General features: G+C 45.1%; 5 protein-coding genes across 5 annotated transcripts; 4 read left to right on the top strand and 1 right to left on the bottom strand.

The window, feature by feature from the left end:
• Window positions 1–10,706: 10,706 nt before the first annotated feature.
• On the bottom strand, window positions 10,707–11,838 carry N7466_011098 (uncharacterized protein; the record flags this gene model as incomplete). The annotated part of the gene is made up of 3 exons (XM_057170487.1): window positions 10,707–11,048; window positions 11,112–11,436; window positions 11,498–11,838. 3 exons carry the CDS (start codon window positions 11,836–11,838, stop codon window positions 10,707–10,709), a joined length of 1,008 nt encoding a protein of 335 aa, XP_057016219.1.
• A 295-nt stretch (window positions 11,839–12,133) lies between these two features.
• On the top strand, window positions 12,134–13,135 carry N7466_011097 (uncharacterized protein; the record flags this gene model as incomplete). Its single annotated transcript, XM_057170486.1, has 1 exon — window positions 12,134–13,135. One exon carries the CDS (start codon window positions 12,134–12,136, stop codon window positions 13,133–13,135), a length of 1,002 nt encoding a protein of 333 aa, XP_057016218.1.
• Window positions 13,136–14,384: 1,249 nt separating this feature from the next.
• Window positions 14,385–15,792, top strand: N7466_011096 (DUF3431 domain-containing protein; the record flags this gene model as incomplete). Its single annotated transcript, XM_057170485.1, has 4 exons — window positions 14,385–14,911; window positions 15,017–15,108; window positions 15,182–15,544; window positions 15,611–15,792. The coding sequence occupies 4 exons, from the start codon at window positions 14,385–14,387 to the stop codon at window positions 15,790–15,792; spliced, it is 1,164 nt and encodes a 387-aa protein (XP_057016217.1).
• A 2,022-nt stretch (window positions 15,793–17,814) lies between these two features.
• On the top strand, window positions 17,815–18,260 carry N7466_011095 (uncharacterized protein; the record flags this gene model as incomplete). Its single annotated transcript, XM_057170484.1, has 2 exons — window positions 17,815–17,913; window positions 18,015–18,260. The coding sequence occupies 2 exons, from the start codon at window positions 17,815–17,817 to the stop codon at window positions 18,258–18,260; spliced, it is 345 nt and encodes a 114-aa protein (XP_057016216.1).
• Window positions 18,261–21,944: 3,684 nt separating this feature from the next.
• On the top strand, window positions 21,945–22,956 carry N7466_011094 (SUR7/PalI family protein; the record flags this gene model as incomplete). The annotated part of the gene is made up of 3 exons (XM_057170483.1): window positions 21,945–22,085; window positions 22,139–22,702; window positions 22,759–22,956. The coding sequence occupies 3 exons, from the start codon at window positions 21,945–21,947 to the stop codon at window positions 22,954–22,956; spliced, it is 903 nt and encodes a 300-aa protein (XP_057016215.1).
• Between the last annotated feature and the right edge of the window lie 2,746 nt (window positions 22,957–25,702).

Here is a 25,702-nt window from a genome sequence, read left to right as displayed (position 1 = left end):
CGTGACTTTCCACTCTATCATATACTGGATGCAGCTTGCCGGAAGCTCATCACTTGCAGCCCTGCTATGCCATTCGGATAGCTGGAGTAGTCTAGGCCCAGTAGGCTCATTTCAGGACAGTTCTTCTGGGTCATCGGAGTATTCGTTCGGTGAAGGACTAAGCGTGCATCTTGACGCAAGGGTACGACCGAAATATCCTGGAGTGGGGGCGTATTGCGAGTCCTGATCTATAGGATCGAGGTCGTAAGGTTGAGAATCGTTGTCATTGCAATACGAGCTAGCGGTCATCGTTCGTTTCAAGGCTCTGACCGATTTGACAGATCGAATGTCAGCACCATCCCATCCAGTCAAGGTCTAGCCAATGCTAGTCGCTAATCAAATTTGTCACACAAAGCAAAAAAAAAGTAACCCACTAGTACTGAATGGTATACACCTCATTCATACAAACACTCTGAAGTTGAGTGATTGACAGACTGGAATCGGAAGTCTGGCCTGGTAGCGATTAGGGAGATCCCCCTTTTGTTTGCCTTGTTTGCAGGTTTGACATTCTAGAATCCCCGAAAGCCATACAAGCGTAATACCGAGTCTATATTTGGACTGTTATTTACGATTGTATTGGAATACTGCCAAGAAAAGCGGCCAGGGGTGGAGTAACTGTAATAGGCATAGCGTGTTTTGAAAGAGGGTTCGAGATAGAATCTCTGTGTACATGTGGTGCAACTGATTTCGATCCTTCCTGTAAGGTTAGATGCGTGGATGCAAGTTACTTGACTAGGACCGTGTAGGGGGTTCACAACTCAATTTCATGTTTGATTGAGAGCACAGGGGAGTGGACAGAATTTTTCAACAGTGAAAAGATGTGAATAAGTCAAAAATTTGAGGTATGCTGATGAAATAAAAGAGAGCACTGAAAGGTGGCGGTGTTGACGATAACTCTAGATGCTCAAGATATCCTGCTCTTGCTGATTTGAGAGCTTTTTTGCCCTTTGTCTGAATGCATGTAGATAGCGTTTTGTAGAGAGGAGGCATATATTCCTCCATCCCCCAGAATTTCCTTCTTTTTCTTCACTCTCTTAAATAAATTTCATCCCGAAGCCTCATTCCGTTCAAAGGTCCTGTTTGTCGTATATTTTCAAGATGCATACTTTAACATTGCAATTCTAGTCACCATTCACGCATTTACTTCTAGAGCCGGAGTTCTTGAGGTCATAGATTACGATCGTCAGTGTTTGATATGGTCCAACGGGAACTATGGCTGCACGGGTTACTCAGCGCCTTTTGACCTACTAGACGGAGATGATTGTTCAAGTACCGATTAACTACCGCAGCTGAAACAGATTGCTGTTGCTAACAGTTTACTAGAGCTCAGTGAGCGACACTCTGCCCTCAGTATTGACGTATGCGGCACATAAAGTGGTTCACCGGCTGCTTGGATACAGGTCAGCCACACGGGGACTGCTACCTTTTTCAATAAGAATGGAAATAGCCCGACCGGCGTACTCAACAGCGGACTTAAGGCTGGTAGCTGGTGCATCTTATCCGAAGCAGAAGTATTCACAACAAGCTTGCTCTCATTTTCCGGAGTGCCGACTACCTTAATTTCTGCTCCGAAAAAGTCACTATTCACCAATAGACCTACTCCCACTCCATCTATTTCCACTCCACCTACTGATACTCCATCTACCGTTACTTTATCTACTCCCACTACAACTACCGCCACTCTATCTACTACGAGCACGAAAAATGATCCTAACACTGTTCTGTGTCATGTTTTGGGTTATCCATCATCTCCCATTACTACTTGGCCTTTCATATTCAAATAAAAAGACCTAGCTGTGACTTCCTCACGCTGCGCCGGATACTATGCATATAAATCCAAATTCCGCGCTTGTATCAATGTTCGTTGTGGAAAGCCCACTGGGCTTATCTTGATTCCCTGTATTTGACTTCAACTTGAATTCACCAAATGGAGAATTGGGGCGTTTGGAACTGAGACGACAAACAAACGCTACTGCACTTGGTGAGATGGAATATTGCCATCTTTGATATCCATCCACATATTTCATGAAGCCGAGGGGGGTGCCTGATTCATCATCCTGAATATCTCGCCGCGGGTCTTTCAAAACTATAAGCGATTGGCAGAAGAAGCTTTGTGTTAGCCTTGCCGAGTTAAATGACAGCCTTCAAGCATGCCCAAGTGTTCAATCCAGCCACGAGTAAAGCCGCTATGGGCGAACAGAAAATCCTTGCCGCTTCAGTCTCACGTCTTTCGGTAAGATACATGGCCAAGATCACAAGTCCGGATTTAAAAGCCGCGTCTTGTATCACCAGAATAGCATCCCGACTCAATCCAATCAACTCAAAATCTCCTTCTAGAATGGGACCGATCGAGAAACCTCCCATCCAGTGACCCAGAAATAATCGAAACAGAGAGCGTCTGTACTTGCGAAACTGACCGCTTGAACAGTTTTCAAAGAGCAAAGAGTCTGTCAAAGACATTCCTCTAAACGGCTTGTACGCTACTTGACGCGGGAAGTTGGTCTTCAAGGGAGGAGTGCGGAGGAGGGATATGATTCTCCAACGCCAATCCAGAGGCTTGCGCCTGATTCTTTCTTTTTCTTGGGGAAACAATGACAAAAAGTCATATGGATGTGATGACCATGCCGTGCGGGTTCGCTCATCATCAAGCAATTCACGCTGTATGGCATCAAACGGGGATCTGTAGTGGAAGAATCTGGAGTAGAAACCTGGAGTGTTGACTTGAAAGGTAATTTGGTCGCATAACCCTGGAATACTTCCTCCTGGGCCGGCTTCATGATTCCGGTCTCCTAAGTCAGACGCTTCTTGGTACGATTCAATGATTCGAACTCTTTCACAGTGGTCTCCCGAAGTAATGTATTTCACGCTTTTGATGCGAGACTGACTCCTGACCACAGAAGACAAGAGTAAGAAAAAGAAATTCTCCAATCTCCTAGATAAAATCAATATTGTGCTCAGGCCACAGTTCAATTTTTGAATGATGATAGAAACGCACCTTTCAGATAGTCGTGCAGGCTTCGCGATGGCCGTTTTGATCGGCTCGGTTCTTGTTTGGATATTAAGCTCTATCTTACTATGCGTCACATAGATCCTTGCCGCTTTGGAAAGAATTCGAAAGACCACGACGCTGCACATCGGAACCCACCACCACTTGACGAGGAAGATCAAAGATGAACTCAAACTCGCAGTAGATGCATCAAGAGGAGCACCGGCAGGGCTAACCGTTGCGTACATTATCGTCTTAGCTCCTTGTTCTAATGTAACCTTGATCTTGAGCTCATCCAATGGAGCTAAAGAAGGATCAGATGAATCAATTGTGTAGCTGGTTGATAGCGGTGTTAAAGGCGAGGATAGCGGTGTGAAAGGCGAGACCTGGAGATCCTTTTCAAATTTTCCTTGAAAGCAATAAGGGCCAGGCGTAGATGGGCCGGCTCGGCAATTCCGAGTAAGCCACAATCTTCGTTCGCCATAAGACGTTTGCAGCTGAACGATCATTGCAGTGAGATGTCTTTTCCTGTTGTATAGATACCAGAAAGCAAGCGGGTTGTTCAACTGCCTGGTGACAGATGGGGGTGTCAAAATATATGCATAAGGCCACTCAGCAGGATCCTCTCCCTGAAACAGTTTTAGTCTTAGATCTCAATAATAATAGATATCCACTAACCTCTGATTCTAGGAATTCTTCAAGTTTTTGCGCCATCGATAGGTCTGCTCCACCATTGAAGGCATGATCCCGGGGCCTGATGCTGAACCAAGCTTTCTTCCAAGGTAGCCGATACCAGGGGCAATACTTGGGCTCCACAACAATTAGAGGATTGTAACTCGCACTTAAGCCCACTGGGCAGCCAACGTATAGATAAGAATGGACATAATGGTCTTTAAAGCTCGAGATGCGTCGATGTTGAAGCTGACAGGGGAACATTGTCACCCTGCCGTGGAATTCTTTCGTCCAAATGTCATGATCTTGGTCTGAGGTTTGTGGTTCCTGAGCGCTATGGGATCCCGAAACCCTAATTTTTGAACTTTTGAGTTTGAACCGCATGCGAGTCCAAGAACTTGACTTGGCAGCAAGCAAGGTTGTAGCAGAATTTGCATCTTGCACTGATGTTGAGTAGTCATGATTCATTTGCCAGAATGCAAATGTCAAAAGAACGATCGGAATGGTGATAAATATTGGCCAGGAAAGAGTTTTGAATCGGAATAACCAGATGAGAAAAAGGTTTTCAGCCTGTGCTAATCCTGTAATCCCCTCTAGCATCAACCGTATTGAGAGAGAAGGGATTAGGTGGAATATCGTATGCCAGGCTATCATGTTGTTTTCGCATGCTCTGAGACAGTGATAAGATTTAGTGAAAGAAAAGAAGTAGTTTTATGTTCATGCAGAAATTCTGAAGCTACGACTATGGATGTGAGAAAATTGGGACATGAAGAGTTCGCTGGGTTTCTCTCAATACGGAGTCGCCTACCATCTGCAGAAAGTAGATTTGAGAGGCAGATCAGACAAGCGAAGCTGTGATTTTTGGAGTGTCCCAATCAGCATGCTTCATTTTGAGCTCTAATTGAGATACCGGTGCAGCTTCCACTTATTTGAACAGAGCTTCAGCCGACTAGAAAACGATAACATACACTAAGCAACAACACAGGCTCTATTTTTGAGACTCGAATGAAAGTCTTGTTTCAATTATCCTGATATTCTGGAAACGGGTTTCCTCAATTTATATCTTTTAATCAATTTTTAGGACGCTTATCCGAAATACGTTCGCTATATCGCAAGATGATCCTACAGTGGCGCCCAAGCTCGCCTTCTTTATCTAGGCTATACAAGTGGTCTTCCAGAACCTAATTCCATGATACTGTAATGAAGCCGATGATATCAATGACGCATGCGTATGGAACACCCGGGCAAATATAACATACATATTAAATATTGATACGTGACCTGTTCCGACCCAAGAGCCAGAGGTATTTGTCATTTCACAGTTTGATAATACCAATCAAGATATACAGATCAAGGAGCTCATTTCTACCTTTATGTATAGTTCCATAAGCTTCTTGATTCATTAATCAGTTAATAGACTCCAAAGGTTGAGCTAAACTTTTGTGTGAACGGACCGTGAAGAACTTATGAGCGTCCAACATGAGATTGAACATATTCGTGATTAATAAGTTGGCTGTATCGGACGTTCAGGCGGCTCGGGAAATTTGATTACAGCTCTTGTAGCAGCTCTGATCAATGGCAGCTTTGATTGCGTCGAATCTCTGTGGAATCACTTTGAGCGAAATCGTGCCTTTCTACCATCCCTTCTCCAATTTTAGCCAGAGGATAAAGTCAATTTAGGTCGATCCAGCAATAAGAAACCACACCACAGCAGCAAGATTCAAGGCTCCGCCATCAAAGCTTACTGTTGGGCGGTAATGTCAGCGCGCCGCATTAAACTGACTTTCCAAATGTATGTAGGGAAACTTGATTTCAACCCGACTATTCCATGATATACCGTAACCACTCACGAGTGTGAGAGCTGAAGTACAGAGCGTCACTTTATCAAGTGCAAGATGTTTTGATCAATAATTTTCGCCGACTTGCAGACGCTGGGTCTAAGACCATGTGGTATGTGAATTTGTATCGGCGAGGCCAATTTTGAGATTGATCGTATCGTTTTCTTTCAGAAATCGGCGTCAAAATCTAAGTCAGCCATCATTTCGACTTGAGATAAAGTAACTTGAGATAAAATAACCGAATCTCTTCAAATACTGTTGGTACACCAGATAAATTCGTCTAAAGAAAAAGATTGCCTCAATTTACTAATTCATCCGTATTCACTGTGTATGTTAGTAGTTTGCATGCTTTTGATGTATCATTTAGTCTGCATGTATCGATGAAAAATGAACTTAAAGTCACCTGCAAAGTGGCTCATCATCCAAGACGCGCTTAATGAGCGCCCATATTAAATTTCTTTAACCTACGAAGGAACGAAAGAATCTTTTGTGGTCTTTAAAACCAAAGAAGGAGAACAGAAAAGGGCAGGGACATCTTATTTCTCCAAGGTAAGTTATAACAGTGTTGCTGGAACTCTCTCTGGGGCTGAGGAATTCTCTAATCTGAGGGCAATGGTCGTCACATTTTCGAGGTCTTTGGAGCTGACAATCGATAACTTAAGTAAACATGGTAAAACCATTCGAATTCCTCGAGGTGGAAGGTATTCCCAACTTTCGTGGTTTCGGCGGATATCCATGTTCAAGCAAGGGCTATGCAGAAACACGTGAGGGCTTGCTATATCGCTCTTCTCATCCTGGGGGTATGACTGAGAAAGGTTTGAGAGAATTGCAAGCAATGGGTATCAAGTACATCCTTGATCTTACTTCCTACAACGAAAAAACCATTCCTTGCAATGTACCATTAGAGAGACTGCAAGAAGAAGGGCTTCACAGGGTGCATATACCAATGGAAAAGGAGTCATTTTCCGTGGATAGGCTGTTGCTCAAATACAACGTGTACGAAAAAGAAGGGCCGGAAGTACGATCACTCCGTGTTGCCTTGCAGACCGTTGGCTAATCTTTTCTGACAGGCTGTTTCTAGAGCTTACATCGATCTGCTAGAAACGGGCAACAAAACCATTCAGACGATACTGCTGTTTTTGAACGCCAATCCAAGCACAGCAACACTTGTTCATTGCTCTCTTGGGAAGGATAGAACTGGGGTTGTGTTCATACTTCTGCTACTCCTGATGGGCGTACCGGATTGGTTCATCGCAAAGGAATACAGTCTTAGTACAACAGGTCTTAAAGGCACCGTGGGAACTATTGAAAGTTTTCTTCGTGAGAAAACGAACAATGATCCCCAATGCGGTGAGCTAGCATTGCAAATCACCACAGCACAGTAAGCCACATTTCCATATTATGAAGTTTTCCAGAGACTGACAACCCCTGAAGTGAAGAGGTAGCCATTCGTACCATCCGAGAAATGCGTTCAAGATATGGAGGAGCTCGGCAATATATTAGGGACCATTGTGGGCTCACAGAGCATGATATCTCGCTGCTAGAATCTATCCTTTCAGCAGGGTATTAAACAATGCATCATCTTCCAGAAAGCAAGCAGGTTGCGTGCCAATAAATATAACGTTTATGGGTGTATTAAGGATTTAGAAGCGGATTTCATGTTGCGGCAAGCACATCATTGTTGAAAACATCAATTGCAGAGTAATTAAGTCTTACTTCAGCACTTTTCAACGCTCGAATCAAGTTCAGCTATAGTCTAGATAGGCGTCTGGCTGGAACCGAGACGAAGACTTTTTTTCAAATAGTCAATCACCTCCATATCCCGCGCAGTCGAATTTGCTTTTTTATTTTGAGTCAGTATTCTCCGAATGAAAGTTCTAGGAGAGGTGGAGTAGAATTCGTAATCTGCTAAACATAAAAGGATGCGAAAATAGCTCCCTACCAATGACTACTGTCATCTCTTGGGCCTCCTTGTCAAAGGCTTGACGCGGATTTTCGTTATTTGAACAATTTTACGTGGAAGCCTGTCATAAAATGCAGCGCGCATTGTAATGTAATTAATTCAATAACTTCACATCCAGTGCTTTGAGCATTATGCGGCAAGCATTGATGGTCACGGTACTTTATGAAGAGTATTTCATAGCAGTCCACTAACTGAGTGACGTTAATTTGATGAAGGATCTAAGCTGAGGCCTTGGTAGTGGGGTCTAACACAACAAAAGCAATGTTGCCTTTGCCATTGAATTCATTCCCCCACCTTCATCTCCCGAACATTGTCGTGGTAAATTGTTCAGCTTCGATGAGTGGATGGATAAGAATCAAGGTGTACCTCAGGCCAGATTGGATAGCTAGCTGAGCTAGCTATGTTGTAGATGGCAATATGTCGAGCTACCCAATAAAAACAAATCAGATTTTGAAGCTAGCCTGTTAGCTGAATGACACAATAAAGGGCTGGAAAGGGCTTTTTACCTCGAGTGATAGGCGCCAACTTTTCAAGACGATTCCTGGAATTGCAGCGCACACGAGGACAACAGCAACCACGCATATGCGCAATATGCCCCCTCCCAATTTCTCCCGTCCACGATAACCTGGCAACGAGTGTCGAAAAAGTGCAAAGTAAATGGTGGCGATGAACAAGTAGTCAATCACAATAGCAGAACATATTCCATATTGAAAAGGCAAACCGGTCTGCATCCCAACCAGACAGAAGAGCATTTTGACTGAGCTCGAGACTGTTCCTGCTATGATGCACAGATATGGCGGAACAACACATGGTGCCTTTAGAAGTGTTTTCATCTGCAGACACTAGAGAATTGATACGTGAGCTGTCTGTAATAATGCTTATACTTGAAATGCGCACCTCAAATAAGAATGGGAATAAACTAATAATGGTCACCAAAATATATTGATCTAATGAATAAGAATATTAGCAATTAAGAGCGCTCACTTCTTGTCGAACCTTGCTCACAATTTTCGTCATTTGCTAACTTTCCTACAACCACCAAGGAAATAAGCAGGCAAAGGCTGATGATAGCAAGTACGGCATCCATTTTCTGATCTCGATGCATGTCTCGAAATATGCGGGTACAGCGTATGAGCCGGGCTAATAAAGCTGGAACCAACATCAACTCCAAAATCTGATGGATGAGAACCGAAATAGCCATGTTCGACATGATTTGTTGATTGAAAATATTTGGCCAGCTTTTAAAGAGACAGGTTTGTTTTAAAGCATTTGAACATACTCCCTGGCTTTCTGTTCGAGTTCCTGGGAAGACTTTAATTTGTCCAGAATTGGTGTGCAACGGATCCTCTCTCTCGTTCACAGGAGCTACAAGTGATTCTTTTTGCAAATCGAATCGAAATCACATTTTCTTCTAAGACCGAGGACCCGCAGCAGAAAACAACATACTCAGTTAGAGCCATACTATCTAGGCAAAAAGCAAATCTTGCGAAACCTAAGAAGGATATTATTGTTCCTGCTAAGGTGCATAGTGCAGCAATATTCGAAATCGGCTTCCATAGTTTGCACAAACAAGTTCAATCTAGAAGATGGGGTAGGGTCTACGCAAGCTAATCCATTTGCAACTGTAGAAATTTCGCCTAAGCCCCACACTATATCTGAAAGCAGTTTAACTAGTTCCGTGAGTGGACTAGCCTGGCCCGACCAGACAGTACAGGGCATATCCACAATCAGCCTAGTCAACGGGAATTTTAGGGGGAAAACTTGGGAGATTTGGCTCAGCGATAACAAGACTAATTACATGTCGACAGGTTAGGTGACTAAATTTTGAGATATCACTAGTAGATAATGGAATGCGGGTAGGGAAAAATATCTAAGATCCAATAGCCGGCCCCGCGAAGAATTAGCAAACTTCCGCATAATGAATTGATAGGAACACAGGAAATTTCAATGTGCCAAACGGGTCTATAAATCTAAAACAGAACAATAATCACTCAATCACTCATATTCCATGCGTGAATCTCCTGCTCAGCCGTGCGCTTCTCCTCCGATTTCGGAAGCAATTTGTCCCCAGCTTTTGATCTCTTTTTCCGTGTGGAATATTGTTTTGTTACCGTCATGTCACGTTTCTTCGGCGCCTCAACGATATCTTCGTAGCTCAACACTTTTGCATGCCCTACACCCGTCAGGCCACTCGATTGTCAATAAGCCTTTTCATTGTTCTGCTTAAATAGGATCTGGTTCTCCTCCAGTAACAAGGCGCTCCGCAAAGACCTTTTCGGCCATTGAGTTTACAGCTCAACCAGTAAAACAACAAACTGATGCAGACGACGTTTGTACACACCGTCTAGATTCTGGGTATCATGCTCGACCTCGGTGCGAAGCAAGGCGAAATGATCAGAGGTGTTTGGAGTGTAACAGATATTAGAGGACACGGTCAGAGGGTCCATTGAGATCGTGGTCTGTATCTGAAGCCGGGACGCTTGACACTCTCGGAGGACAGGATACGGATCGAATGGAAAGAGGCCGCTTCTGGATCTCGCCGATCGTATACGGTGGGGTATAAATGCCTCCTTTCGGGCGCGATCGTAAAGATACGTGAACTGTGGCTTGCCAATTGTACTCACCCCAGCTCGACATGCCTGCTCAACCTGTGCCCGGTATGCCGTTTTCAGAGGACTAAAGACACCTACGTCGCACGGTCTCTCTGGACCTCAGCGGCTGTCTGGAGGATCGCACGGATAATGCATTGCCCCGATCTATTCCTCGCTTTTCGAATTGCATGCAATGCCGATCGGCTATCACAAAGAATGATTGCTGTTGTGCGCGTGCTATTTATGGCGATTGAGCGTTGGTAGGCCAGCTTGAACGCCATATCGACAGCGTAGATGATGCCAATAAGCTCTGCTGCATGGACCGACCACCGTTCCAGCGGAACCACCTGGACCTGTTGAGATTCCTTCACCTCCTCATGATCGTCAAGTGCGATGATGGCAGCCCCCAGATGACCATTGCGCCCGAAGGCGTCCGACTTGAAGACCAAGTGTTTCGATTGTTATCTGTCGCTCATGTTGAGGAATTCAGGAGAAGACGATGATACTTGCGTTCAATCCGATTCAGGTCTGGTTGTTTCATCTGACGCATTTGACTTGGTGCATAGGCACAAATGACTGAATGTGGCTTGTTGGAACATTACATAAAAACGCGAACCTCAATTCCCACAGGCCATGTCTATCTTGCGTTTAACCGTGCGCGTCTCGACTTTTTGTTCGTGCTGGCGCTTCGCTGTATTTTTCACAACATCAACACCATCTTTGATATCCGAGGCATTGTGATAGTGTTGATTTGCCGGAAGTAATAGCTCGGCCACAAGACGCTGCTGGAAAGTGTCAAAGGGCTTGAAAGGGATCCTTTTTCGCGTGATGATCGGCCAGTTCGTATGCATCGTGGCAGTTTGCGGGTTTTCAATCGCGTTCAGAAGCTCGGATGTAAATTGAGCCTCGTAAAGGTAGATGAACGCACAGTCTGGCCACTTCGTAACGAGAAGACGCGACTGTAGTAAGTTTAGGTTATGGATATGCGCAGAGCGAGTATACTTTTGCTAACAGAGACATACCGTATGAGTTGTTTGTTTTTTAGTTGTGGGGGATCGCTCCTGCAGTTGGGCAATAGAGAGCAAGATACAAACGAAGTACGGGTCTTCCTCCCAATTAACTGGGATTATTTGTGCCAGCCGTTTTTGATGAAGACGCCCGACAGGCGCGTTATTGCCACAAGTAGGATGGCTTTTCGCCTGGAATTTATCTTCGCGGCCGTAAGTGGCGGAGGTGTAGTCAAAGTAGCCTATCAGAGATTGGTTGGCTTGTTTGCGATGACCAAACACGACAGAGTTTGGTCGATGAATCGCTTGGCCTGCGAAGTAAAATCTAGGTCCTTTTTCGCTGTTCATGAATATCGTTAGTAATTTTGCTAGTTACCCGCGCAAAAAAAGGCATTGCTTACCAACGCTCTTCAAAAGGGCTTCCCTCATACTCCAGAATGTGGGTAAGGGCGGAGAGCTTCACAAGGGGCGCGCAGCTATTTGCAAGTCGCTCGGGGGCCGATGGAGGCGGCGGCGGTACAGGAACGAGACCGTCACATTCAGCCCACTGGCGCGTATCGTCGTTGTTTTGAGCTTCACGCGTATCGCCAATGTCTCGAATGTTCTCCCTCGACTCAAGCGGCTTGAAGCGACATCCTACCAGATCTAAATGACGGGAAGTCCAGAACAGTGGGTCCACAAACAGCTCTCGGTGATAGCGCATGAGATATGCAAGTGGTTGGGGCTTCAAACCGGCCTCCATTCTGAAGTGCAAATTTGTTGCGGAGGGAATCCGAGGCATACCTGACACGTCCACAATAGATTCATCGGATCGTTCCATAAGCGCTCTTTCTGCCAAGTATGTGTTGACCGCCTCAATACCAGTAGAGGAGTCACATGACTCTGAAGCAACTGACCCGGGGTTACTTTAATCCAAACCGGCTACCCCACCCTGCACTATTGAGGTCAGATCCATGGACGAGAGCAAAATACAGCGTTTTAGAGAAAAAAGAGATAGGTGAGAAAACGCAGAATTCGAACCTCCTTTGGCTCACAGCATGGCTAATAGTCCATACTTCAACACTGTCAACTCAAAATCATCCTTCAGGGCTCGTTTTTGTGCCGAAAACAGGAAATTGTTTACCCAACTTCATGATGTTGGGGCCAGTGATTGGGGACGTGATCACTTATTTGCTTGTCGTGTTGTCCGGCGGGATGCTCAGCATGGCATTCTCCCGATCCTGTCACCCTATCAATTTCCCTCAGACCTTCAATCATCCCCTGAGATCGTGAAATTTCTTAATGGCCCAGATGGTGTCCAGATGACCCTAAGTGAGCACCGTCTCGTGCGGGATCCAACTTGCGGCATCTCTCTCGGCCAAGTATGGGGGGCATTGGCAATGTTCAAAGGCAGCGAGGAGCGCCGTGGAAGGGACTCACTTAGAGTTTCCCCAGAGGAAAGTGACAATGAAGCTGAGCCATCTCCGAAGCGTCCCAGAAAGCGCATTGAGCGCATCGCGCAAAGAGGTTATGTCGACTCAAGGGAGATGCAGGTTGGATCTAGCAGTCCAGCTGCTGATGGTTCCCAAGGGACATCTTCGGTGGAGTTCATTGATGCTGAATCGCATAGACTATTGGCGTCCCCGGAGGATGACACTTTACGGCTTATATCTTGCGTTATTCGGCATATCTTATACTTTGCATCGCCTCAAAATTCCGCAAATATGGCCACCGTTGTCGAATTCAGAGACGCAAAAGCAAGGCTTTCTGCTCGCACTCCCAAGTTGAAGCGAAAAATCATAGCTATCGACGATGGAGGTCTATGTTTACGAGAAGAATCAAGAGGCATATTCAAAGTCCTTAAAAGCCGCGTGGCTATTTTGGAAGCCAAAAGGCAATTCCAGTGCCTAGAGAATGGTCGGCCGACTATTTCAGACAATTGTTTCGCACAGATGACTTGCGAGGCTTTGGTAGCCAGATTAGCTGATCCGTTTAAGGAGCTGCAATTCAACAGGTACTGCTCGAATTTCTTAATCATATATAAATCGCCGCAACCGTGATAGATTACTGACAATATAGGACAGAGTACTGCTTATAAATGCTACGCAGCACTATATATGCTTCCTTGAATTTGAGATCAGTGATGAATATCTCCAGGACTTTGAATCAGATGTGCCTACTTGTTTTATGCATGTTAACTCGACACCGTGGTTTGACCTCAGCTCCAAAAGCGGCAGGGAGCAGGCCGTCACCAACCTGTGTGCTATCATGCGCTGGGCCCAGACATGATCTCCAGAGCACAAAAGTATGATTGAAACTGTTATTCTAACCAATTGGTTTCTCGCCTCGTTGCAATGAAAGCTATCTATCGCAGGCCCTGAACACATCGTTTCCGATGACTTTAGTAGGCTGCGCTCGATCGTCTCCAGGATATTCTCAAGGACGGGAGAGGTGGCGTTTTGCAGACTGTTAATCATTATCGTGCGGATACCCTTCTCTCTATCCGTCGAGATCGAGTCCTAGCGATACTCGAAGTCTTACTTTTAGTGACGGTCTCCCTTTGTTCAACATGGAAAAAGCTCTGAGAATTTTTCACTCTAGCAATGAAGATCAGGGAATCTGCGATATTCAAGACATGCTGAAAGCCTACTACAGTAATGACCTTCATTGCCCTCTATGTACGGGACATTGAGACACTATTTGTAGTGAGACATATGCCCCGGCACGCTTTAAAAATCGACTTTTCCAATCAGCATAAGTTTAGCATGAGGATAGCTTATGCAGTGACTGGAATACTGTAATTGGTAATTTGAAATTCTGCCAATTCTATTACATAATAACTTCCATTCTTTCCGATTGGCAGCCATCGGCACCCGTACCCCCTTTTCCATTAATAGATTTGTCCAAAATTGAAAATGGAGCAAGATCATAATTAGAATGATGTTAATCACCAGGTCGCACCCCATCAAAAATACATACATAGAGTTTAGATACTAACTTAGAACTCCTGAAATCTTGACTTTAATTATACAACCATTTCTAATTCCAACCTACTCTCAAAATCAATTCCAGTCTACTACGACGGACTTCCCCACCCCCCATACTTAAGAGAAAAGCCTTATTTCCAGTCTAGTAGACTGCTTATCTCATGGTCCCTTCTCTCTGCTTTCAGTGCCGATTTCCAGTTTCCCCTCTCGGTCAATCCGGCAGTTAAGGGCCCTTTTGTATTTTCCCTTTCCCTTTCATTCCTTAAGCTCTCCCACCCGGGCATTCTTGTGCAACCCGACAAATGATAAAGCCCGCTCCACCATGAGACGAGCGACCGTCTTCTCCAATAAGCCCGGATCCACCGCTAGCTCAAGGGTATTCATCTATTTAGGTCTAGCGGTCATCGCTTTCCTACTCTTGTACCAACTGCGTCTGAACCACGACTCGCTGCGTTCCATCACGTCTTGGAAAGTCGGATCAGCCGCCATTACGACTTATGATCCCGATACTGGTGATGATGCAGGTGACTGGGTTTCAGCCGCTTTGAATAGTACTGTGCAGTCGAAGACTAGTGCCATGCAGCAAGTGAACCCAACAAGAAAGCCAGTTGCAGACGCGCTTGCAGACGGATCTATACCCACACCGGATTATTCGGCTATACCTATTTTGCCTACACCGAATGAAAAGGAACTCGTAATTGCCGCTATGCGCAAGAGTGATATGTCCTGGGTCAAGGACTTTGTATCTCCGGATTGGATTTTGAATATTTTTCGGGCTGATATACCGGCCGGCGAAGCTGAATTCACGGTTCCGGAAAACAAAGGCAATGAAGCCATGGTCTATCTCACGTGTGTTGCACATCTATTGATATCTATGAGCAACTTGATGCCAAATTGATCCTTGGAAAGAATTATCGTTCAGGACTTGGGAGCTAACAAAAGACTTCAATATAGATACATTATTGATCGATACGGTACCCTTCCCGACGTAACGCTCTTCGTACATGGCGGGAGATACCAATGGCACAACGACAATCCTCTCTATGGTAACGACTGCAATCATGCACAAATCCCCCTGCACTTCAAAACGTTCTCATCTAATCCAGCTTCACCATCCAGATTCCGTCATCTCAATAAACGCCCTCCAGATAGACCACGTCCGCAATACCGGCTACGTCAACCTGCGTTGCTCCTGGATGATCGGCTGTCCAGCTGAACTCGAACCCGCCCGCTATCTCCGCGAAAGTCCTGACGACCAGAGCCATCCCACCGCCATGGAATTTCCCCATAGCTTCATGGAACTTTTCCCGGGCACCGAAGTTCCAGAGCTTGTTGGCGTTCCATGCTGCAGTCAGTTTGCAGTATCTCGAGAGACGATTCGCGCGCGCGGGAAAGAGGATTATGTCCACATGCGAGACTGGTTGCTTGCATCACCATTAGATGCGAGTACCAGTGGGCGTATTTTTGAGTATTCATGGCATAGTATGTGTATTCGGAATGATCCATTCCACGATGTTGTTGACTGGTTCATGCTAATTATTCATGCAGTTATGTTTGGCAAAACGTCGCAGTTCTGTGTTGATCCTGCTGGGTGTTACTGTAATATCTATGGGTATTGTAATATGACAGAGGATGAACTGAGAAACCAATGGGTTTTCAAAGGGGTGACCCTTCCGGAAGGTTGGCCTGCAAAGGGTTGGCCAGAGCCAGAGCCACAGCCACAGAACTAAAAAAAAAAAAAACGTTTTAAAAGACCCGGCTCTAACATTGAAAGTCTGGGGAAATTTTCTGAAATAATCTGTACCATATCTATATCAGTCAGTCTCAAAATCGGGACAGATAAGCCCCGATAAACTTGAATGTATATGAATTGAAATCTTGGAATATCCATGGATGGTTAGAATATGCTCCGTCAAGGTCATAGATTGCATTACTCATACAAATGCTTTGATTCTCGAGGTAGATCTTATAGAGGCTTTACCGCCACAAGTCCTGTCCGACTGGCTCGTTTGTTTCCACTACCAACTCACTCATTCACCGCAAGGAACCCACCAAAGCCATTAGCAACCAGTACGCTCTTGCGTGAGTCTCCACCCAGAACCGGCTTAATAAAGCCTCCCGGAAGCTCACCCGGTGGGTGGTTGCGCGCTATAATCCAGCACTGTATCCGGTTAGTATGGGGGGCCACAAGGGATAATTGAAGCACAAAATATCTGGTCATCATGTTTGTGCCTTGCGTGCCTTAAATTGACATATATTAATGAGTTCATGAAATCGGACAGGATGCTTCTTTCTCACCTTGTGCTTGCAACAGTGACCAACGTCATTGCTTCCCCACTCACTGAGCGAGAAAATACCGCTATGTACTTGTTCCAATGGAAACTAGACGCCAATATACCCAGCCCTCTTGTCACCTCCTGATTCATCCACATGTACTAGATGATACGATTGAAAATACGACAAATTATGGAGATACTGTACAGTTCTCGCAAATCGGTGTTACGCTCTTTGCATGCTGCCGGGCCCTTTTGTTAGACGAGCCTTTGGCCACAAGGGCTTCTTTGATGCTAGAGGTGATGATCATCGTGCGAAACTTATCCCAGAGGAAGACAGCCATCACATGGAGGTACAGTACAGGCCCAGTTGTTCCGACAGAGGTCGCAGAGCGCGTCGATCATTAGCGGCGTTTCGGTTGGTTTGCGACGTATGCGAGTTAGGGGTGCGTGGACGTTGCCGAACTGCCGCAAGTTTCTGCGAATATTTATGATCGTGACCTTGCTACATTCGGCTTCTTCGGCCATTCGAGATCTGATTAGTGACTGGCTCTCTATCATATCACGGATTAGATGCAGCTTTGAGTGGACAAGTCTTAGGGCCATATTGCAAGCCTAGTATAGGTTATCGCTCAGGAGCCATTAACAGAAGAAGAAGCCTGCTCCTTGGGGGAGAGAAGATGGCTAGAGTGGTGTCGTAATATGGCAGTTTCCTGTAATTATCAAAGAACACGGTCCCACCCGCGTCATGTAAAATACAGTTTCTATTTTAGGAACCAGGGAATCGACGGATTTAGCCTATCCGGGTTAGTGTTTTCCAAATCAGTGTTCGGGAAATAAAGTCGAAGAGTGTGGAGGTAACTGTCGAAATATCACTTCTAGTATCACTTATCTATGGAGAAAATCGTTCGCAGCCATATCCTTATGAGCCTAAAATCTAAAGGGTATTTTCCTACAAAAGCTGATTGTAATAACTCCCATAAATTTCTACCCCGTTCCACCTAATCAAGTCACTTGTCATCAAAGTTGCGGGTCGCGGGGTCACATTATTCCGGCGGTGGAGAAGCTCCTCGTAGGGGACTGAGCGCCTCCAGTTCAAGCAACTTCGGTAGGCTCGTAAGAGTAACACTGCTTGATAATCCTCGTTTTTATGATAGACCATAGGTTGCTAGTCAATGTTAGATTTGACCCAGCGAGCCCTTTCCAGCCCTTTAATGGACGGAGCCAATCTGAGCGCCAGATCAACCATCAAGTGGGTCTCCTTGGCTGGATTCTTTGTTTGCTATCGGCACGGTACTTTGTAGAGCAAACAAAGAGAGCGTCGGGCTTGGGTGGGAAAGAAAAAAAGCCCCCTTTAGCAGTTACTCCTTATCCCCTGAGATCCTCACTTATTATTTCAACATTCATTTTCACCCCTAGCCTAGTCTTGCCGAGCTCTTCAAACAAAGTGTGCTTTTTAGGTCCACTCACCCATCCACAATGTCGCAGAACAAAATGTTTCGCACACTCTTGCCAGCGAATGAGAAGGACGCGATAGAGCCCCTGATCGCAGAGCCCGCCAAAGAAATGCGGCGCAACGTTTCTCTTGCTTGTACAGAGTGTCAAAAAAAGAAAACCAAGGTCAATTCCGGCATTTTCCCAGGTTAGAGGACAGGACTAATATCGTACTTCTATTGCAGTGCTCTGGAACGACACCATGCAACAGATGTTCAACTGAAAGCCGCCAGTGTCTATATGATCATATCGGTGACCGCCGACGCAAAGCGTATACTGCCGGGTTGTTGAATTCTCATGCTGCTCTTCGTCGACTGGCTGCCAAGCTCCGCTCCGCACCCCCCGAGGAAATATCATGGTTGGTCTGGGAAATTCAAAGCTTGCCAAACGACGAAGATGCAGTGAATTACCTCATTCGCCTGCTAGATTAGAATAGGAGGATCACTCAGGCGACGTTCTTCGTTGATTAATTGAATCCTCAACAAGCGTACATGGCTTATCAAGTGCCTCGTATCGAGTGCCAATTATATATGAGATATGTTCAAGTTCCTCGTTACATATGGCCCTCTAGTCTTAGCCGTGGATTCTTTTTCCACCGTAGCCGATGGCCTATCGCAAATCTCCACTCCCCGATTACTTTAGAGGAAAAGCATTACCAACATCAACATAAGGAGACCTGTAACATATCCAATCAAAGTGCTGAGTCAGTAGCAATTTACAAATAACAAAGCACCAGAATATCCTTCATCGGCAGAAGATGCTGCAAGACTGACTTGCATACAATTGAGGACGAGGGAGAAAAAGGCAAATGCAGATATCAAGGGACCTTGGATTCGAGCAAGATACGCTCGATACTGATAATTCTCACGTTGGCAATGGCTCTTGCGCAGGAGCATGAGCGCGTAATAGTGAAGCCGAGTCAGTTGGTTTTCTCCGATAATGATATCGGCCCGAAATTCTGATATCGGTGATGTCGATGAAACGGGAAGTGAACTGGCAGAATTGAGGCTAGGTTACCGCTTTAGGAGCTAGTCAGAGGTCTGGATCTTATACGAGGCTAGGTTACCGCTTTAGGAGCTAGTCAGAGGTCTGGATCTTATACGATTCGTAGGTCTGATTCATGCTGGATCATGTAGAAATATATTCGCAGATACCCGAGTGCGGCCTTTCTGAGCTCGACCGCCGCGCCATGTTTAAAGGGATCGCTCATGAACAAATCCCAGAACACACAGAACATAATGTACTTCGGAAGAGGTTTAGGGTAGATCCGATCGTCGATCCAGACGAGATGCAGCCGGGATCTTCGGTCACAATGATCTGTCGGCCCTTCCCTCGCTGTCGGTGCAACGGAGAGATATTGCTGCCATCCTGCTTCGACATCCACCATAGTCTGCCCGATATCGACTCTGATCAGACTTCATGGCGAGAGAATTCAAAAAGCCCTTATTACCGCTCATTCTGAATCCGTGGATGACCTGGCAGGTAATCAAGCGATGCACCGAGATCATCATTGAGCTGATCGTCTTTATGGAAGGGACATGGCGATGCAGAAATTTCTGCGTGCATTGACATTATCTACAAGCAAGAATTCCTGATTAAGGCTGAACGCTGAGGAGCAAGTTAGATAAACTGGTTTTCACGATAAAAGTTGTCGCTAAAGAGCGGGGTTTACGTTCAGCCTCGTCTTCGGGAACTCAGACTCGCGGGAACGCAACGCTGCCCGATCCAACCCTACAATACAAATCTGAAAACAGCCTAATCAGCGAGGAATTTGTGGAGCCACTTACGCTGGTTGATTTCAGAGTTGAAAAGAGTACTTGTCCACAGCATAGTTAAGTACATTCTGGGGCATTCTTGGCAGATAATGGTACGCGAATAGGGGAAATATATAATATCTAACAGCCGGTCTGTCGTCGAAAGGCTAAGCCACCTCATCATGAAACACAGGAATCTTTAACGTGCTGAACGAGTCTAGAAATCCAAAACTAAGCAAGAACCACTCATACACCATGCTTGAATCTCCTGCTCCGCCTTGCGCTTCTCCTCCGATATCTAAAGTAGCTTGGCCCCAATTTTGGATCTCTTTTTTCGCGTGGCTTGTTCCGTCACCGTGGGGTCCGTGATCTGGAAAATTGAGAATCGTTGGCGCACGATGATTAGGGCGAGCGATCGTAGAAACTTAATTGGAAGCGGATAGCCGTTTTTGCTAAGCGCAACACATAATCCACCAGCGCTTGCTCCTTTTGCGGGGTAAGGTACTGCTGATTGGCGGATTTTTTAGCAAATGAAGGCTTGTTATTGGCCCGGCACCACAAGGTGGACGCGGGGATCCCGGCCAATCTCGACCGAATTGCGTATGATGTCCGCCCAGGATTTGATGGGCTGGGGACATCGAGACCATTTTTTAGTAGAGTATCCTGTAAGCCATCCACGAATAGAAATAAAGCTCGTTAGACCGCAAAAGGCCATAGGAGTATAGATACTGAGAATTACGTGGATATCACCAAGTGGTGTTCAGGACACCGTATGCTCAATTTCTACCTAGATTCTCCTCGACTGGCCTTAAATAAGGTCCATTTTGAAGCAACCTTCACCAGTCAGACTCGGCAAATCCCGCCAAAGTTTGATAAGGCCAAAAGCTACTGAATCGCCAAGCGCGGGTTCGAATCCTGTAAGTACAAAAAGTTTCGTTTACCTATTGAGTGCCGATCGTAGTTGATCAATTTCTGCGCTGTTTTTAACTGCGGATCAATTGCGGTCCGAAATCGTGGAGTGTTTGGCATTCATCATAAATCCTACAAGTTTGTCGATATTGGTGATGCTGTAAATATTTTCCCCAAGGATCGCGGTTTTCAGCGTTCAACAATCAAAAGGGATTTGAACACTGTTTTTAAAGTATAGTTGATGTCGCATACAGTAATGATGAAAACAAAAACATCAATAGCTCTTGACACCAACAGCCTCTAACGATAGTAGGCGCGAAAAAGCTACATTGTGCATTCGGATTTAGCCAGATAGCGCGTGTTTTGGACGCTGGATAACAAGAGAGAATTTGAGCACTTTTATTTGAGCACTTTTATTTGAGCACTTTTATTTGAGCACTTGAATTTGAGCGATTTATTTGAGCAATGTATTTGGCAATTTATTTGATTATAGTTGATGGTATATTGTAATGAAGAAAACAAAAAATGAACGAATTATCCTCGAAATGAACAGTCCTTGCAATGACAATGAAGCACGGGAAAACAACCCACAGTGTTTGAATTTACGAAGGTAGCGCGTGGTTGATCGTTAAACTACAAGAGCAAAATTCAACATTGATATGTGAACTTGCCTTTCAATCATGACCAACCCATCAATTTTGGTCAAGACTGTTTACTTTGCTTCGATTGTTGAGCATCAATCGCACTTAAGCTACAGCACAGGTCAACATAGGTGCGTTCGTCCGGGCAAATATCACTATCTGGTGTTTTTCACCAGGGGCGTTTGACGAGGTTCATTTAAACGCTCCTTTTTGAGAGATGGGTGGAAACCCGCATCTCGCTGCCTTCATGTGAGCCATCGGTCACTTGGACTTCAGGGTCAATGTAATCCCCCAAGGAAGAGGAAATCTTTCGGTTCGCCCTAGATGTGGTCTCACGTGAACCTTCTTTCGCACGAGGCGCTAGGTACAAAGTGGCTAGCTCCAGGCTAAGCCAAGGTTGGTTAGCTTCAAGCTATGTCACGTGATATCAATGCTAGAAACTGGCGCGGAGTTTATCGAAAGTCAATCAGAGTTCGTAGGCTCAGATCACTCCTTTTTCACTTTCCTCAAGTTTTTGTAGGGGAAGAAAAGAATACAAGATCACTCATAAAGTAAGTCAGGAAATTGAGGGCTTTTAGGTGAGCTCAGCTCTCTTTAAATTGTCCCCTATAGCTTATATACATCAACTCGTGCTTCAGCAAGATATACATTTTCTTTGCCAATGGGGACTGCTTGTTGAATGCTGTACTGCAAACGCATGCAACCCGCTTCCCCCCCCATGATTACAAGTAGTTGATAGAATTTCCAAACATAAGACGCTGAAAGTCAAATCACTGGTTCCGTGAGAGGCTCATACGATAGAAAATCGAAAATGCGCATGTTCTCAGGTAACGCTAGTCGCCTGATTTCCATCAGTGCGTTGTCTCTTTCAGGGGCGGTATTGGTTTGCCTGTCAGTTGTTTTCGCTGGATGTACTTCGCCATCCTCTCCGTCCCATCTATACTTCTTAAAGGTAAGTTTTCTATTTCCTATGTTTCATAGATGAAGATTCATAACCCATGACAGGTCAATCTGAGCAATTTCCCGGAGATCGGGGATCTCAACCTTCGCCGTTCAATAGATTTGACTGCAGTTTCTTCAAGTGTTACAGATGAGGCCACGAGTGTCGCCAATAGTGCGACGGAAAGTCTGGATAGCGCAGCGGATGAGGCGTCAACTGCAGTTGAGAGTGCAGCAACAAAGATTTCTACCGCAACAAGCGGGGTCTTCAGTGAAGCTAGTGATGCCTTAGAAACGTTGGAAAAACAACTTCAGTCAGACTTGCCAGCCTTCTATAAGGTTGGTCTGTGGGGATATTGCGAAGGTAATGACACCCAAGTCAGTTCATGTTCTAACCCCAGTACTTCTTTCACGTTCAACTTCTCTGGGATATTGAATTCTTTCTCCACTGAAATCGTCGACCTGATTTCCGATATCGATGCCGAAGTCTTGACTGGATATCGCGACGTATCCAGAGCAATCATTTGGCTCTACATTTTTGGTTTCATCGGGGCAACCCTCACCACACTTCTGGGTATCAGAAAAGTGTTCTTCCATGGAGGAAACAGGCTGCTTATTTTTCTCGGCATGGTATATAACTGATTGACATTTCAATTTCAACGAGTGCACAGTACTAACTGACCCAGATCTCCATGACTCTAACTACCGCTGCAACTATTGGTATAACGGTGATCTACGCTTTGATCACTGCTGGTATCAAGACCATTTTAGGTACTTTTGGAGCTTCAGCCAGTCTTGGGAGTCAGACATTAGCCGCTACCTGGCTGGCAGTGGTCTTTTCTATTGCTAGTCTATTAATATGGCTGATTGAACTGTGCTGCTAGTGTTTTTGAATACGATGTGGAACAGAGAGAAATGGGTATTTTCGTAAAGCCCAAGGAATGCTGCCTCTTGAGCTACCTCTCGACTTGCCTCTCGAGGGTGCTGTTGAGGGTGTTGTTTTAGGGTGTAGAGTGTTGCTTGTCGTTACATGTAGTCAAAAGAATAAAACCAAGAAAGTTAACGGATTCCGTTATCGCAAGGATGAACAGCTGTTTCTCTTGCAGTAAGGCAGTTCGATACTGTATAATGTCCAGCAGTCTAGGTTCTATAATGTTCACTAAAATACATAGCTTCTGAATGTGTATAGTAATGTTCAGGAAGTAGCTCGTATCTAATAAGCTTTTCAATTTTCAGATTGCAAGAGCCTATGGCAACACTCGCTGGCTTGTATGGATGTTACTGGATTTCCATCTCTTATTCAGAATAAGGAAGTAACTGGCGGGCCTACATTCTCTTGCTATGTTCCTGACCATATGTACATGCACATCAAGACGGTTCCAAACAAGGATGATCTGCGGCCTACCCTAAGCACCCCTAGGTGGTTTCACCATCGTCCTGGCGGTGGGGCATAAAATACTTTCTCCGTGTAAAACATGGAATCCAATTTCGAACATTGCTGTACTGAGCAAGAATATCTTGCGTTATGGCACGAGTCGTAGAATGGAGAGAAGTTCCAAGAACTGGCGCTTTGATCACTCTGATAGATAGCATCTCCTCAGGCTGAGAATATCCTTAATAGGATTGTTTTTTCCGTGGGACTTTCATCAGGTTTCATGGCACTGAAAGCGCATGCATTGCGGCCTAACCCTGCTTCTGATTCAAGCAAACATGCAGCACAAACGAGCAGGAAACCAATAAGAAAGAGCATGCATGCAATCAGCGGGAATAACCAGCATGGTAACTGATGACCAATTTATCGGTTGCGACAATCAGCTATTGCACGCTACTCGGAACTAGCGGCTATCAAAACAGACTCAGCGGCCTTACCTTAAGCTTAACTGGATATCAAACTTATAGACGTTATGCCATCTCATTGGGTGCCAATTCCCAATAGGCATGAGCATCTTACGAAGTTTCAATGGCTACCTATAGTGGACCAATACATTCACCATCCCTCAACTTTTGCCGTTTGCCGTTTGCCGTTTATAAACCATGAAAAGAAGCCGAGATCAGGTAAATGAGTGTTGTTGGACTCAACTTCCTGTCTCATAAGACAACTCTTAGCTACCTCACTTGATGGCAAGGAGATAATCTAAAATGTTGTTAGCGAGGACTGAGTTGAAATTTAAATAACTCGTCCTCGCACTTATACGGCCCAGAGCCCTTCAGGAAGAAACCAGCCAGTGCAATACTAGCAAAATGTTCTGTTGTGAAAGAAGTCTCAATCTATGCTCCATATTAGTCCTTCCAATCCTATGCATGGCCCAAAGTGAACGCGGAAATATTCATCTAATAAATAATTGCCGGTTTCCATTATATGTAAAAGGAGTATCTAAAATCACATATCTTGATACTGAACTCGCAGCGGGGCAAAGTATTGTACAGGGCTTTCGTATTACAGACAATGCGACAGGAAATTCTCTCAAAGTCTCGACTCAGAGAGACAGTGTTGAAGTTTCTCAAGTAGAGTACAGCGCATGCTTCGAAGAAGACGAGGGGTCCGATTGTGAACCAATGGGCACCTTGTTCTATGACCTATCGTTGATAAATGCCCCGCCGACTACAGCGTTTGGCACACGAATTACTCCAAGCTTTACAGAATGCCCCGTTATCGAGTGCCCCGCTCGTGATCAAAGCTGCAGTCTGGTATACTACCACCCCGACGATAATTTCGCCACTCAGGAATGCGGCGTTCAATCGAACTTGGAAGTTGAATTTTGTTATGCCTGAAATTAGTTTAATCCATTGAGACTGCATGTAGTGAGAATTCACAATCATGATTGATGTTGTGCTGTTCATACATAATCCTATGAAGCTTCAAAACGCTCTTATCTGCCCACATTCGGGTATGCTTGTCATAATCATGCCTACGGTCACGTCCATTTAATTTTGGCCTGCCAGATCGTATTTTATCTCCAGGCGTACCCTTTACTTAACTAATTCTAATCCTTTAGGTTAGAAGATCCATAATAAGAACAGAAATAACATGTAACAATGCTATCGTGTGCGAGCTACTATGGCGGACGGGACGGACCGCAGTCAGGGGGGGGGGAAGTGGCATGAGGGAGGTAAGGAAAGGAAGATTCCGAGCAGCAAGGGAGAGGCTATTTAAGTAAATCAACTTGATGCTTCGCATACATATCTTGGGAATTAATTGCGACCGTGCAGCTCGGTTCCTGATCTGCATGAATCTCATATCACAACAGAACGCAATTTGATCAAAGGTGCAGTTTTTGTTGCAACTAAATTCTATCTAGAGATTCCAGTTCCTGGTCCTGAAAGGATCGGAGTTTGAGTTTTTCCGGCCCGGAAACTCCAAGTGCGCACAAGCTTGACCAGAATATATCATGAAGTGTATTTGTTGTGATATGAGGCTGGTGCAGATCAGGAACCAAGCCGAACCATCGGAGTTAATTCCGAAGTATGTATACGAAGAACCAAGTTGATTTCCAATCAACTTGATCTTCTCGTTGTATATATAGCCTCATGTTTCCCGCTGGATAATAAGATAATTCATACCTCTAACCTACAACAGTATTCAGCAGAAAATTGCTCACCTCCACTCCGTACAATGCAGCTCAGGGAACA

Source organism: Penicillium verhagenii (assembly GCF_028828195.1).
Source record: "Penicillium verhagenii strain IBT 33310 chromosome Unknown utg000012l_segment0_segment0, whole genome shotgun sequence".
NCBI lineage: Eukaryota > Fungi > Ascomycota > Eurotiomycetes > Eurotiales > Aspergillaceae > Penicillium > Penicillium verhagenii.
Note: the sequence above shows the minus strand (reverse complement) of the source record. Positions and strands in the feature narration are given on the sequence as shown.